The 13,442-nt window shown below is 42.1% G+C and overlaps 1 protein-coding gene across 1 annotated transcript in view; it reads right to left on the reverse strand.

Moving 5' to 3' along the window:
* Window positions 1-13,442, reverse strand: part of LOC310746418 (collagen alpha-6(VI) chain-like) — a 61,205-nt gene that overhangs the window by 11,481 nt on the left and 36,282 nt on the right. The window contains exons 23-29 of the mRNA XM_083580133.1: window positions 12,864-12,926; window positions 10,520-10,582; window positions 10,047-10,097; window positions 8,373-8,408; window positions 6,311-6,373; window positions 2,750-2,812; window positions 1,358-1,452 (exon numbers count right to left, since the gene is read on the reverse strand). Coding sequence (XP_083436259.1) covers window positions 1,358-1,452; window positions 2,750-2,812; window positions 6,311-6,373; window positions 8,373-8,408; window positions 10,047-10,097; window positions 10,520-10,582; window positions 12,864-12,926 — 434 coding nt within the window. The remainder of the gene's footprint in view (window positions 1-1,357; window positions 1,453-2,749; window positions 2,813-6,310; window positions 6,374-8,372; window positions 8,409-10,046; window positions 10,098-10,519; window positions 10,583-12,863; window positions 12,927-13,442) is intronic.

Raw genomic sequence — 13,442 nt, forward strand, 5'->3', positions numbered from 1 at the left:
ATGTTTTATATATTATATATTATATATTATATATTATATATTATATATTATATATTATATATTATATATTATATATTATATATTATATATTATATATTATATATTATATATTATATATTATATCACGGTGTGGATGCGACTTCAGATATAGCAAGTGACCACCGTGAGTAAGCTTGGCCGGCAGAGTTAAACAAGAAGAAGAAGAAGAGTTTGGATTTGATATCCCGCCTTTCACTCCCTTTAAGAAGTCTCAAAGCGGCTAACATTCTCCTTTCCCTTCCTCCCCCACAACAAACACTCTGTGAGGTGAGTGGGGCTGAGAGACTTCAAAGAAGTGTGACTAGCCCAAGGTCACCCAGCAGCTGCATGTGGAGGAGCGGGGAAGCGAACCTGGTTCACCAGATTACGAGTCTACCGCTCTTAACCACTACACCACACTGGCTCTCCACAAGAATGAATAAATGGATTATTCAATGAAGCAAAAGGTCCCAGCAACTGGTCCTGAAAAAAGAACAAATTTGCCAGCTCCCAAATGTGTTTATTGCTTGGTGTAGACATTTCTGGCTCCCATGAAAAGTAAAAAAAAGCAGAATTAGGAAAGTGGTATATCTCAGTAGCATAGGACTGCAGGATCTGAGCTATGACACAACAATGGAAATGGTCGTCAAGGAGCTATCATGACAACAGCCAGAGATAACTCCCTATAGCAGAAGTTAACTAAAGTTTTGGCAAGACAGATACCCAGATCAGCCAAAGAGTCTCCTAAAGCTATTTGAAAACTCGTTGACTTCTTAAGCCTGTGGAGGTCAGTAGTCAACCAAAGCTATATGATTAAGGGTGGCGCTGTCAGGACATGGGTGGCACTGTGGGTTAAACCACAGAGCCTAGGACTTGCCGATCAGAAGGTCGGCAGTTCAAATCCCCGCAACGGGGTGAGCTCCCGTTGCTTGGTCCCTGCTCCTGCCAACCTAGCAGTTCGAAAGCACATCATAGTGCAAGTAGATAAATAGGTACCGCTCTGGTGGGAAGGTAAATGGCATTTCCGTGCACTGCTCTGGTTCGCCAGAAGAGGCTTAGTCATGCTGGCCACATGACCCGGAAGCTGTACGCTGGCTCCCTCGGCCAGTAAAGCGAGATGAGCGCCGCAACCCCAGAGTCAGTCACGACTGGACCTAATGGTCAGGGGTCCCTTTACCTTTACCTATCTGCCCATGACAATAGGACAATCATTTATCCTTCATGAGTAACTGAATGCAGTAGGAATCAATACTTACAGCTGTGCTCACGAATATAAGCAATGAGTTCGCATGGCTACAGAGTGAGAAAGAGAAGAAAAGTTGAGTAATCCACAGATTACAGGGGGGAATTATAGAACCTTTCTGAATATTTAAGGTCCATGATGTGGTGAATACATACGGAAAAAGAAGCCACACCCTTTGCTCCTTTAATACCCTGAAAGAAGAAAAATAGCATATTATATTAGAAATAGATTTCTGTGCTCAGTCACAATTGATAATGAAGTTGAAAGAAAAGTCATTAAGTAAGGCAACTGCAGCAGAATATCAACAGTCATTCAGCAAAGCCGTTTGTTCCGTTGATTTGGTTCATAACTTAGAAATATGGGGGACACCATTTTTTTTATTATTGATAAGAAATACGTTGGAAAACACACCTAGGATTCAGTATCACTCCGTGTTCTTGCTTTCATTTGAAAGATATCTATCTATATTCTGCAAATTAAAAAAAAAATGATACTAGACTATACTACACTGAAATGTTAAAATGTTTGTTTAAATGTACAGTTTTGGGGGGACAGGAGACAGGCAGGTGTGGAAGACTCCCCAGTCCTGAATGGGGTAACTGTGCCCCTGAAGGACCAGGTCCGCAGCCTGGGAGTCATTCTGGACTCACAGCTGTCCATGGAGGCGCAGGTCAATTCTGTGTCCAGGGCAGCTGTTTACCAGCTCCATCTGGTACACAGGCTGAGACCCTATCTGCCCACAGACTGTCTCGCCAGAGTGGTGCATGCTCTGGTTATCTCTTGCTTGGACTACTGCAATGTGCTCTACGTGGGGCTACCTTTGAAGGTGCCCAGGAAACTACAACTAATCCAGAATGCGGCAGCTAGACTGGTGACTGGGAGCGGCTGCCGGGACCATATAACACTGGTCTTGAAAGACCTACACTAGTTTCCGAGCACAATTCAACGTGTTGGTGCTGACCTTTAAAGCCCTAAATGGCCTCGGTCCAGTATACCTGAAGGAGCGTCTCCACCTCCATCGTTCTGCCCGGACACTGAGGTCCAGTGCCGAGGGCCTTCTGGTGGTTCCCTCACTGCGAGAAGCCAAGTTACAGGGAACCAGGCAGGGGGCCTTCTCAGTAGTGGCGCCCGCCCTGTGGAACGCCCTCCCACCAGATGTCAAAGAGAAAAATAACTACCAAACTTTTAGAAGACATCTAAAGGCAGCCCTGTTTAGGGAAGCTTTTAATGTTTAATAGGTTGTTGTATTTTAGTGTTTTGTTGGAAGCTGCCCAGAGTGGCTGAGGGGACCCAGCCAGATGGGCGGGGTATAAATAATAAATTATTATTACTATTATTATTATTATTATTATTATTATTATTATTATATAGATAGATGGAGGTGTAAATTATATATCACACTTGGCCTACAGTTACTGTAGCCCACACAGTGACTGAGCTCTACATGCATAGCAGGTTGCCCAAAGCAAAGATGGCATAGTCACATACCCTACGTCCAGGAGGACCACGATCTCCCAATGTACCCTTGAGGCCAGTAGCACCTTCAGGACCCTAAAAACAATGATGGGGAGACACACTCCTTAAAAATGCAATTAGCATCTTGGGCATTACAGAAAAGGTAAATGAGCCTAACGGTAAAATACAGGATAGACAATCAGTGAACTGGAGTTATTCCTTATGAAAAGTTGCAGGAACTGCAGGAACATTTGGGGAAGTGTCTTAATTATGACTCCTTAAGGTCAACATCATTATGGTAGAACTAAATTCATAGGCACAAAGAATCAGAAGATTCAGCATGTTGTTTCTTGCTTCCAGAAGGAGGATTTCATCTCTGTTATCATTCCCCCCCCCCCCCGGACTGCTGCCGCCGCCGCCTCCTCCTCCTTCTTGAATTAATCACACGGCAGAGGGTCTTTACAGTGGTGGCCCCACAATTGTGGAAGTTGCAAATGGGCCTTAAAGATCCATCTTTTTATGGTTGCATTCAGTAGCTGATTACACACTGAGCTGCCGAAATGGTTCTGTGGTCAGCTTTCCAAGGCTGAGTTGTTCTCTTTGGGCTGGCTGTTTAGTGGTATTTTGAGTAGAGGGAATAGTTTCAATTTCTATATTATTTTGTTTTGAGGCGCTTTCGGTTAGCTACTTTGTTGGAGATTTGTTTCCTCGAAAAGTGGTTTACAAATGGAAACAAACAGGGATAGGGGGGAAATGGTCTCTCTTTCCACTGTAGCCTAGCCGCCCCCATTTTGTCAGCCCATTTTTAAACCAAGGAGAGGGAAAGTAGTTTGTGACACAGTATGTGTGTGTGTGACATGACTAAATTGGTCCTTTGGATCTTAGCCTAGGTTTGTATGAAAATTGATATAGCGCCAACCAGCAAGCTTTCCTTAATACTGTTTTTACAGAAACACAGATGGAATGTGTTATCTGTACACTTATCGCCGTTACCAATAATTTATATAGCACTCCTACAGTTGAAAACTCTTTTACAGCCCTTATCTCATTAATTATGGTCACAGCATGACCAAAACATGCAAAAATACTTCAGTTTGAGAGAATTGTGTCTGAAATAGCATTCCTGTCGAGTTACAACAGGCAAACCACTATCTGCAATTTCTGGAAAATCCATGACTCCTTATTTCTACAAGTGTTTCCCAGCTGGATAAAAGGGTATTTACCACAAGTGTCTATTTTTCGTGGATATACTGTATTTTTCGCTCTATAAGACACACCAGACCACAAGACGCACCTAGTTTTTGGAGGAGGAAAATAAGGGAAAAAAATATTCTGAATATTCTGCGCAGCGAAAGCAGCAATCCCTCTTGCTGTTCTGGCTTCTGGGATAGCTGCGCAGCCTGCATTCGCTCCATAAGATGCACACACATTTCCCCTTACTTTTTAGGAGGGAAAAGGTGAGTCTTATAGAGCAAAAAATACGGTATTCTTATTTTAAATCATAGCTGTCAACTTTTCCCTTTTCTTGCGAGGAATCCTATTCAGAATAAGGGAATTTCCCTTAGAAAAATGGGAAACGTTGACAGCTATGTTTTAAATACGTTTTTAATTGTTTTGTGGTTTTAAGCACTTTAGATATCTTTCGTGTAAATCACCTGGAGATGGTTGTTTAAAAGGCAACTAATAAATCGACGGTGGTCATGATAATCTAAAGCTCTCCTTTTTAAAAGTAGGGGAAACTGAAACAGATATATCTCCAAATGACAGAGTTATTATTAGCAGTAGTAAGCTAGTATAAAGGTCTCTAATCCCGCCCGCTTGCCGTCCCATTCACAGGCAGCAAAAGGGAGCATTTGGGCAATTTTCAGGTGGGTGAGAGGAGTGAAAATTTCAGGGACAGGACGGGGAAAGCAGTGATAGACTTCCAGGTAGCTGAAAGCTGGTGTTAGACATTTTTGTCAGAACCTGCCATTTCCCGTTAGACTCAGTTTTACTTTTGAGTGTAAAGATAAAGGGACCCCTGACCATTAGGTCCGGTCGTGACCGACTCTGGGGTTGCGGTTCTCATCTCGCTTTATTGGCCAAGGGAGCCAGCGTACAGCTTCCGGGTCATGTGGCCAGCATGACTAAGCCGCTTCTGGCGAACCAGAAGAGCACACAGAAATGCCGTTTACCTTCCCGCCGAAGCGGTACCTATTTATCTACTTGCACTTTGACGTGCTTTCGAACTGCTAGGTTGGCAGGAGCAGGGACCGAGCAATGGGAACTCACCCTGTCATGGGGATTCGAACCGCTGACCTTCTGATTGTCAAGTCCTAGGCTCTGTGGTTTAACCCACAGAGCCACCCGCGTCCCTACTTTTGAGTGTGGGTGTGTGCAAATGAGACCAGTTCTTCTGCCTTCATGGTACATCTTTGAGGGACCAGTATCTTACTCACTGTTTGCTACAGAGTAAGCTGTGGGTAAACCTTCTAAGTCACCTGTTCCACAAATTATGGTATGTCAGACCCTCCAAGTGTCCCTATTGTCCAGGGACGTTCTTGATTTAAAGAGGCCATCTCGGTTTCTGATTTGATCCCAGAATGTCCCACTTTTCCTTAGGATGTCCCTATTTTCATTGGAGAAATGTTGGAGGGTATGGAATTATCTGACCCCCAAGTCGTCTGAAGGTAAGGTTTTTAATGTTTAATGTTTTATTATGTTCTTTATATCTGTTGGAAGCTCCCCAGAGTGGCTGGGGCAAACCAGCAAGATGTCTGGGGTATAAATAGTAAAATTATCATTATGGAATGGGAGGTCCCTATTTTCATCAGAGAAATGTTGGAGGGTATGGTGTGTTTCTTCAGAAGCTGGCACCAAACAGCACAATACTAACCATAGCCACGAAGGAGAAAGTTCTGTTGAATATAATGGAGCTTACTCTCAGGTAAGTGGAATTAGGATTTCAGCCTAAAACAACATACAGTGCTAGTTGCAAACTGAGTAATAGGAAAGCTTTTATCTGGGGAACATTCCCCCAGCCTGTACTCATATATGAACACAGAGTACTGGGAGTAACCTTAACTGAAAGCAGAGGTGATATATTGGATCAGTGTTTCACTTCAGCTTTGGCAACAAATCTTTCTGGATTCAAAAATGAAAAAATGGGCCAGTTGAAACTTATGTCTGGTTGTCACCAGATGAAGCCTACAGTAGAAAAGACACAGTTGTGTCTTGAGGAAAGCCAAAAGCACAATTACTCCAAATTACTCTTTCAGGTATTATTATTCCTAATCACAATAAATCCTGCCCTCCTTTCAAGACAGTCTCGGTGGGATGCTTAGTCTTTTCCAGTTTTATCTTCATAGCAACCCTTTGGGGTAGGTTCATATTGTGAGTGAACTTCATGGCTTAATGGGGAGCTAAGTCTTTGCCTACTGACACCAAGATTCAGTCCAGTACATTGCACACGCCCTCATGATACGACAAGCTTAAATCCAGATACCTCTCCATGTCAGGTTTGCAAATATGTAAGCAATGGGAGTAAGCAGCGTGTGTGTGTGTGTGTGTTTCAAGCACATTTTGATATTAAGAGAGCATAAAGGATTGGCTTACCGTTCTCCCAGCGGTTCCTTTTGGCCCAGGATCTCCTGCAATTCCAGGGTTGCCAGCCTCACCCTAATGGAAATACATAAAATACAATGAATTTGAGTGGAAATGGCTACCGAAAGCCTCTGTTTATTAATTACAATATTTATATGGCCTGCCTTTTGTACCAAAGCACCCCAAACAACCAAGATATCAAGTACAGTCAAACCTTGGTTCTCAATCGTCTTCGTTGTTGAACGTTTCGGCTCCCAAAAATCGAAAACACAGAAGTAAGTGTTCCGGTTTTCGAACATTTTTTGGAAGCTGAACACCCAATGTGGCAGACAAGCGGCTTCTGATTGGCTCTTCCAATTGCAAGAGCCAATCAAAAGCCACGCATCAGAAATCGAACGTTTCGGAAATTGAATGTCCTTCCAGAATGGATTATGTTTGATTTCCGAGGTACCACTGTAGTTATTAAAAACCAGACAGTTGCTGGTTTGGAGTGAGATTCAAGGAAATACTAGCAAATTCAGGTTGCACAATTAATAGTGGTTAATTGGGAAGTCTTGCACAACAATCTCGCTTCTCCAAAGTACCAGATATTTGCAGCAAGTCAAATAACAGGCAAATGTCCTGGATAGTGAGGTGATAACACTTGCTTTGATGCGACATAGAGCAGCCTTGCAGAAACTGAGCGGGGCTGTTAAGCTATTCAAATAGCCTGACTCTATCACAACATTTAATAAACCACCAAGTGAAAATAACGATAATTGAAGGATGGAAAGGGAGGATCCAAATCCAGTACAATGGAAGAGTTCTTTCCAACACAATTAGCAGACATGGAGTGGATCTAAAAACGGGGAGGGGGGAATGCTATAAATAAGTCAGAAATTAGATCATTATAACAAAAAAAATCCCTATGGAAAACCATGTTTAATTTTTTTCTGCTCTCTGGCTCCATCTGGTGTTGCATGTTTATAGCGCATTCAAATTGCTGCTTCTTTACTAATGTAGCTGAATCCATGGAGTCCTGATCAGGACTGCAGTGAGGGGCAAAGGTTTAATGCCCCAGCCAGACTTCCAATCCAGATCAGCTAATTATTTCTTTAAATGTGATTGCACTGATCATGTTTGACATCCAAGCATTTTTGTTCATGCTTGTAATTCCCAGCTTGATTCTGAATCGATCCAAAGTAGACTTGACCATCACTGACAGCCTGCTGACAAATTTGAGGAGTGACATTATCAAGCACTATTATCTTTCCAATCTTCCTCTGCATTGCAGCATGCTATCATCCACCAAGGCAGTGAGAGATTTTACTTTCTTGGGCTCCATGATCACTGCAGATGGTGACAGCAGTCACGAAATAAAAAGACGCCTGCTTCTTGGGAGAAAAGCAATGACAAACCTAGACAGCATCTTAAAAAGCAGAGACATCACCTTGCCAACAAAGGTCCGTATAGTTAAAGCCATGCTTTTCCCTGTAGTGATGTATGGAAATGAGAGCTGGACCATAAAGAAGGCTGATCGCCGAAGAATTGATGCTTTTGAATTATGGTGCTGGAGGAGACTCTTGAGAGTCCCATGGACTGCAAGAAGATCAAACCTATCCATTCTTAAGGAAATCAGCCCTGAGTGCTCACTGGAAGGACGGATCATGAAGCTGAGGCTCCAATACTTTGGCCACCTCATGAGAAGAGAAGACTCCCTGGAAAAGACCCTGATGTTGGGAAAGATGGAGGGCACCAACATGAGTTTGACCAAACTGCGGGAGGCAGTGCAAGACAGAAGTGCCTGGCGTGCTCTGGTCCATGGGGTCACGAAGAGTCGGACATGACTAAACGACTAAACAACAACAACAAATCATCCACCAAGCAGGACTTTCTTAATGATATTTGAGCCAATTATCCTTTCATCGCTTTCAGCCAATCATGCTTCTTCTGCTGTCCCATTTTATTTCCATGCTTTTGCATATTCACTTGCCAAATCATTAAATCACAGAGGAAACAGTGGGACACAGTAGAGATGTGGCCTTTTTTAATATTAAAAAAATACGTATGTCATAGTTTTTCAAAAGAACAGTACCTTCTGACCCATAGCTCCAGGAAAGCCGTTTTGCCCCTGTAACACACAAAGGATGGAAACAGTGTTTGATCATGTTTATGTGTTATTTTAAGGACAGCAATAAAGATACAGCAGCAACTACTGCAAGAGGAAAAGTCCATTTTGTCTTCCTATTTCCTCTGCACATTCTAGATTTCTAATGGGATTCATCTGGTACGACTTTTCTCAAGAGGTGCTTTGATCTAGCTGCAAATTATTGCAGCCAGCTCACTTATTCCCCGCAGAGAGATTCAGGGTCTATTCCCCATCACTTTTACATAAATAATGGCACTTTGTTGTTGTTGCTTTGAGTCAGTACATATAGATCAGGCTTCCTCAACCTCGGCCCTCCAGATGTTTTTGGCCTACAACTCCCATGATCCCTAGCTAGCAGGACCAGTGGTCAGGGATGGTGGGAATTGTAGTCTCAAAACATCTGGAGGGCCAAGGTTCAGGGTGCCTGGCACAGATCATGGGGACAAGGGCAGTCGATTCAGGCTGACCGGCACCCAAAATCACAAGACTACTGTGTTGATTCCTACACACTTGGATGACTCCCTTTGTAGGCAAAAGCAGAAACAAAACATTTTTAAAATCCCAAGCTTTCCAATGATAACTCAGCAAATTTAGTGCCCTCCAAAACCCACAAAGTTTGGCTGAAAAACAGAAAACTGGGAGGAGTGAAAATGTCAGCCTAGCCGAGTCCCTCACAGCTTATACTTTATACTTTCTCAGTGGAAGATATGACTAGTGTTACTGGATTTTTTTTAAGGTAGTCAGGGTGTATGTGTGTGTGTGTTTGTGTGTGTGAGAGAGAATGAGAGAGAGAGAGATATGACGGAGGGCAGCTTGCAGATTTAACAGGTAGAATAAGAGTAAAAGAAGAATGCAGAAGAATTTAAAGAAGACTGGAAGAATTTAAAGAAGACTGGAAAATGTTTACTGAGTATATGGGTGAAAATTGTCTTCATTCAAAAGCGCTGGTAGCATTAATTCAACAGTGTAAATAAGATTTGATGGATGTAACATTGAATTACTGAATGGTTTAGTTCATGTAAAATATGCAGGGATGTATTATCACAGAAAAGTAAGAAGGGAAGTAATTGATTTAAGGTTGTTTAAATGAATATTTTGAAATGTAATTTAGAAAATTTAAATATATATATATATATATATATATATATATATATATATATATATGGCCTACAGGTTCTTGCCTGGACATCTTAGGGATTTTAATCTCCTTTTTCTTTTAATTTACAGACCAATAGATGTAGAAAAATCACCTACATATAACAGAAACCACGATGCTGTGAGTGAGGAACATGGCGACCACCAGTTGTTGGTAGATTACAACTCCCTGACTCATTGGCTTAGTGGAGCTGATGAGAATAGGAATCTGGCAAAATCTATAGGATCACGGGTTTCCTAACCCTGCATTACTTTATTTTTGTGTGTGTACGTGTTTGCTGGCAAACTGATAGGTGTCAAACCACCAAGTTTGATACTGGAAGACAACATGTAAGGAGATAATCTAGTGCCCACACCTCTACAATAATCCATGTTTCATTTCCATTCATTCCAGCTGATAATGATCTGTAAGGATATTTATAAAAAGAGCTCAGATTTTCATTAAAGATTTCTTTTCACTCTTACCTTTATCCCTTTATGTCCTTGTTTACCATATCCAACTGCACCACCATCGCCCTAAAGCAAAGTCACATTACATCAGTGTTTCATTTTCATTTCCATCTACCCTTTTGGGGGCACAAAGGTCTTCTTTGCTTCCATTTTGTATTAATAATCGCAGAAGCGGAAGAAGATTTTGACAAATCTAAACAAACAGAGGACTACAACATCCATTTCTCCTCCTACTTTCCATAAATACTTTTCATTTATTCCTATAGTAAGATGAGCTCAATTAATACTCCTTCTGATAAATTTATCTGCACTGGGGGTATTTTTGGTGTGTTTTTTTTTAAAAAAATAATAATTTCAAGATTGTAATGATCAATCAATTAATTAAATTTTTATACTGCTGTTGATCCAAAGATCTCAGGAAGGTTCACAAGATAAATAAATACAAGATAAAAATTACAGGAATGTAAACAAAATAATAACATGCAAACCCTTATTCCCCGGCGTCCCGGTGGACCTCTCTCCCCTTTTATTCCGGGGCCGCCAGGCTCTCCCTGTTAAATGAACACAAAATTGACATTGTTATAGGATTTCGAATGGGATACATGTCCTCTCAGAATCCCTTCTCTCAGAATCATGACTTTAAATTTGTAAAACTGGTGTCTGGAGATAACCTCCACCGCAATAATCCCAAAGCTGTTCCCAAAATACTTCCTTTGCTCGCTAAATTGCCCTAACCTGTTAAGTATCTCCTGTGTTATGTAAGCAAGGGACAATCTATTGCCACAAAAAATAAATTACTGAGGACACTTTTAGGAGATGAGAGTCAGTATGACCTGACTGGAAGTGATGTTATCAAGTAGTCTCTTTGCATGAAAGAGAAGAGGCTCACAGGTTGTGGAGCCAACCAAAGTCAAAGAGAAGAGGCTGAGTTTTAGATTTAGGAAGCTAACAGCTTTTGGGGAACTGGTTGTATTCCCCTAGACATCTAATTGGTGAATTTGAGACATTTTTTGGAGTTGCATCTCCACTTATGTCCGGCCTCTATATACATGTAAACAGTGCTTTTTTTCTGGGGGTACGCATAAAAGGTAAAGGTAAAGGGACCCCTGACCATTAGGTCCAGTCATGGCCGACTCTGGGGTTGCGGCACTCATTTCGCTTTATTGGCCGAGGGAGCTGGCGTACAGCTTCCGGGTCATGTGGCCAGCATGACTAAGCCGCTTCTGGCAAACCAGAGCAGTGCACGGAAACGCCGTTTACCTTCCCGCTGGAGCGGTACCTATTTATCTACTTGCACTTTGACGTGCTTTCAAACTGCTAGGTTGGCAGGAGCAGGGACCGAGCAATGGGAGCTCACCCCGTCACGGGGATTCGAACCGTCAACCTTCTGATCAGCAAGTCCTAGGCTCTGTGGTTTAACCCACAGCGCCACCCGCATACCCCTCAACATTTTGTGAATCTAAGTTTGGCTTCATTGAGGGGCAGTATTTCAATATGAGTAGGAAAACGAGAGTACCCCTAAACATTTTTAAAGGAAAAAAGCACTGCGTGTAAATAAAACCAAATATCACAAAAATGCCACAAGCCTCCAGCGACCTGGGAGTTTTACACTGCTCAGGGAATTGGGGCAAATTGAGATTAATTTCAGTGTCAACAATGATGTCACAACATACTGCATCTGTGATCAAAATTGCCACAACCTGCTGAAAACTCAAAAAAGGCAGCACAGATAAATTTCATGTCCATGCAGGTTAAATCAGATCAGTAGGGCAAATCATATATTTCCTGTGTGTGAAAACAAGAACCATTGCCATTTTCCCCCTCCATATCTGAATGAACAGGAAACCTCTCATTCAGATGGGGTGCAGGGGTGAATTTGGCTGTCTGGGTGTCATGCAATTAACACATTTGGAAAATAATTTCTGATCAATTCCAGAGCATTTCTACTTGGTGGAATTAAAAGACAATGTGTGAACTAAAACAGGCCCAGGAGCCCACATGTGAATATATTTAAAAGGAATTTGCAAACAAATCTTATAACTAAAAGTATGGATGCTCCTGAGGAGAAATTGTATGGATATGATAAAAGCTTGTCGCATCCATCCCCTGGCTGTCTAAATTCTAACTTGGTAATAGAATCTTCACATTTGGACAGCTTTTTTTTTACCAAGTACAGTGGTACCTAGGTTCTCAAACTTAATCCATTCCGGAAGTCCGTTCCAAAACCAAAGCGTTCCAAAACCAAGGCACGCTTTCCCATAGAAAGTAATGCAAAACAGATTAATCCATTCCAGACTCTTAAAAGCAACCCCTTAAACAGCAATTTGACATGAATTTTACTATCTAACGAGACCATTGATCCATACAATGAAAACAATAAACCATGCACTGTACTATAAAATAAAAAAGACAGTATTGTAGATGATGAAAATTAAAATTATTATTTTTTCTTACCTGCACTGATGATAGTCATTGTTTGGATGGGGGCCTTTTATCCATTTCCATAGTCACACAATCAATCAATCAATCAATCAATCAATAGCTGAACTGGGTTCCACACAACCACAAAAACAAATGCGCTGAAAAAGCCTCAAAAACAAAAACGCGCAATAAATAGCAAAAACAAAAGCACCAAACTGAATCCATTCTGGAAATCTGTTTGACTTCCAAAATCTTCGAAAAACAGCTTCTGATTGGTGCAGGTGCCCCGGAAACAGTAGCCGACAGCCGCATCGGATGTTCAACGTTTGAAAACACTTACTTCCGGGTTTTCGGCATTTGAGAACCAAGGTACCACTGTAAAATTAACCTGCTGGATTCTCTGAAACATACCTTATTGCCTCTGGTTCCCCAGCTCCCAGGAATGCCTGGTGGACCTGCTACTCCCAGGTAACCCTGAAACAAAAGATAAAACAGGGCAAAACTATGCATCTGGGTAATTACCCAGCATAGCATTTTTCTTTTAATGTGCTACCATCCAGAGGGCTGGCTTGGGGTAGGGGTAGAGGTAGAGGGAGACTGGCTGTCACACACTCAGATTGTGGGTGGACAGTCAACTGGAACAGCCCACACCAAGGGCAGGGGGTCACTCCCAGAGGTCCTGCAAGTCCATTTTGACCCCCAGCCAGTGGGCTGGAGGGAGGAGACGTCAGCCAGCAGTGGCGCTGCCCAATAGCTGGATATTTGCCACAATGCCCCATCTACCTCCACGATAAACGTCATCAAAGTTGTGACTATGCTTTACCCAGGTTTTTGGCTCAGAGTGTGGTCTTTGTCTCCTGTGCGCTTGCACCCCTGTGCCTCAGGGACAAACTAAGGTTGTAAGGGGATCTTTTGCCACAGTCAATATGGAATCTGTTTTACCGATTGACTCTGGACTTTATTTCACATTGTGATAGAGAGATAGAGAGA

The sequence above is a fragment of the Podarcis filfolensis genome, assembly GCF_964270895.1.
Source record: "Podarcis filfolensis genome assembly, chromosome: 12".
Classification (NCBI taxonomy): domain Eukaryota; kingdom Metazoa; phylum Chordata; class Lepidosauria; order Squamata; family Lacertidae; genus Podarcis; species Podarcis filfolensis.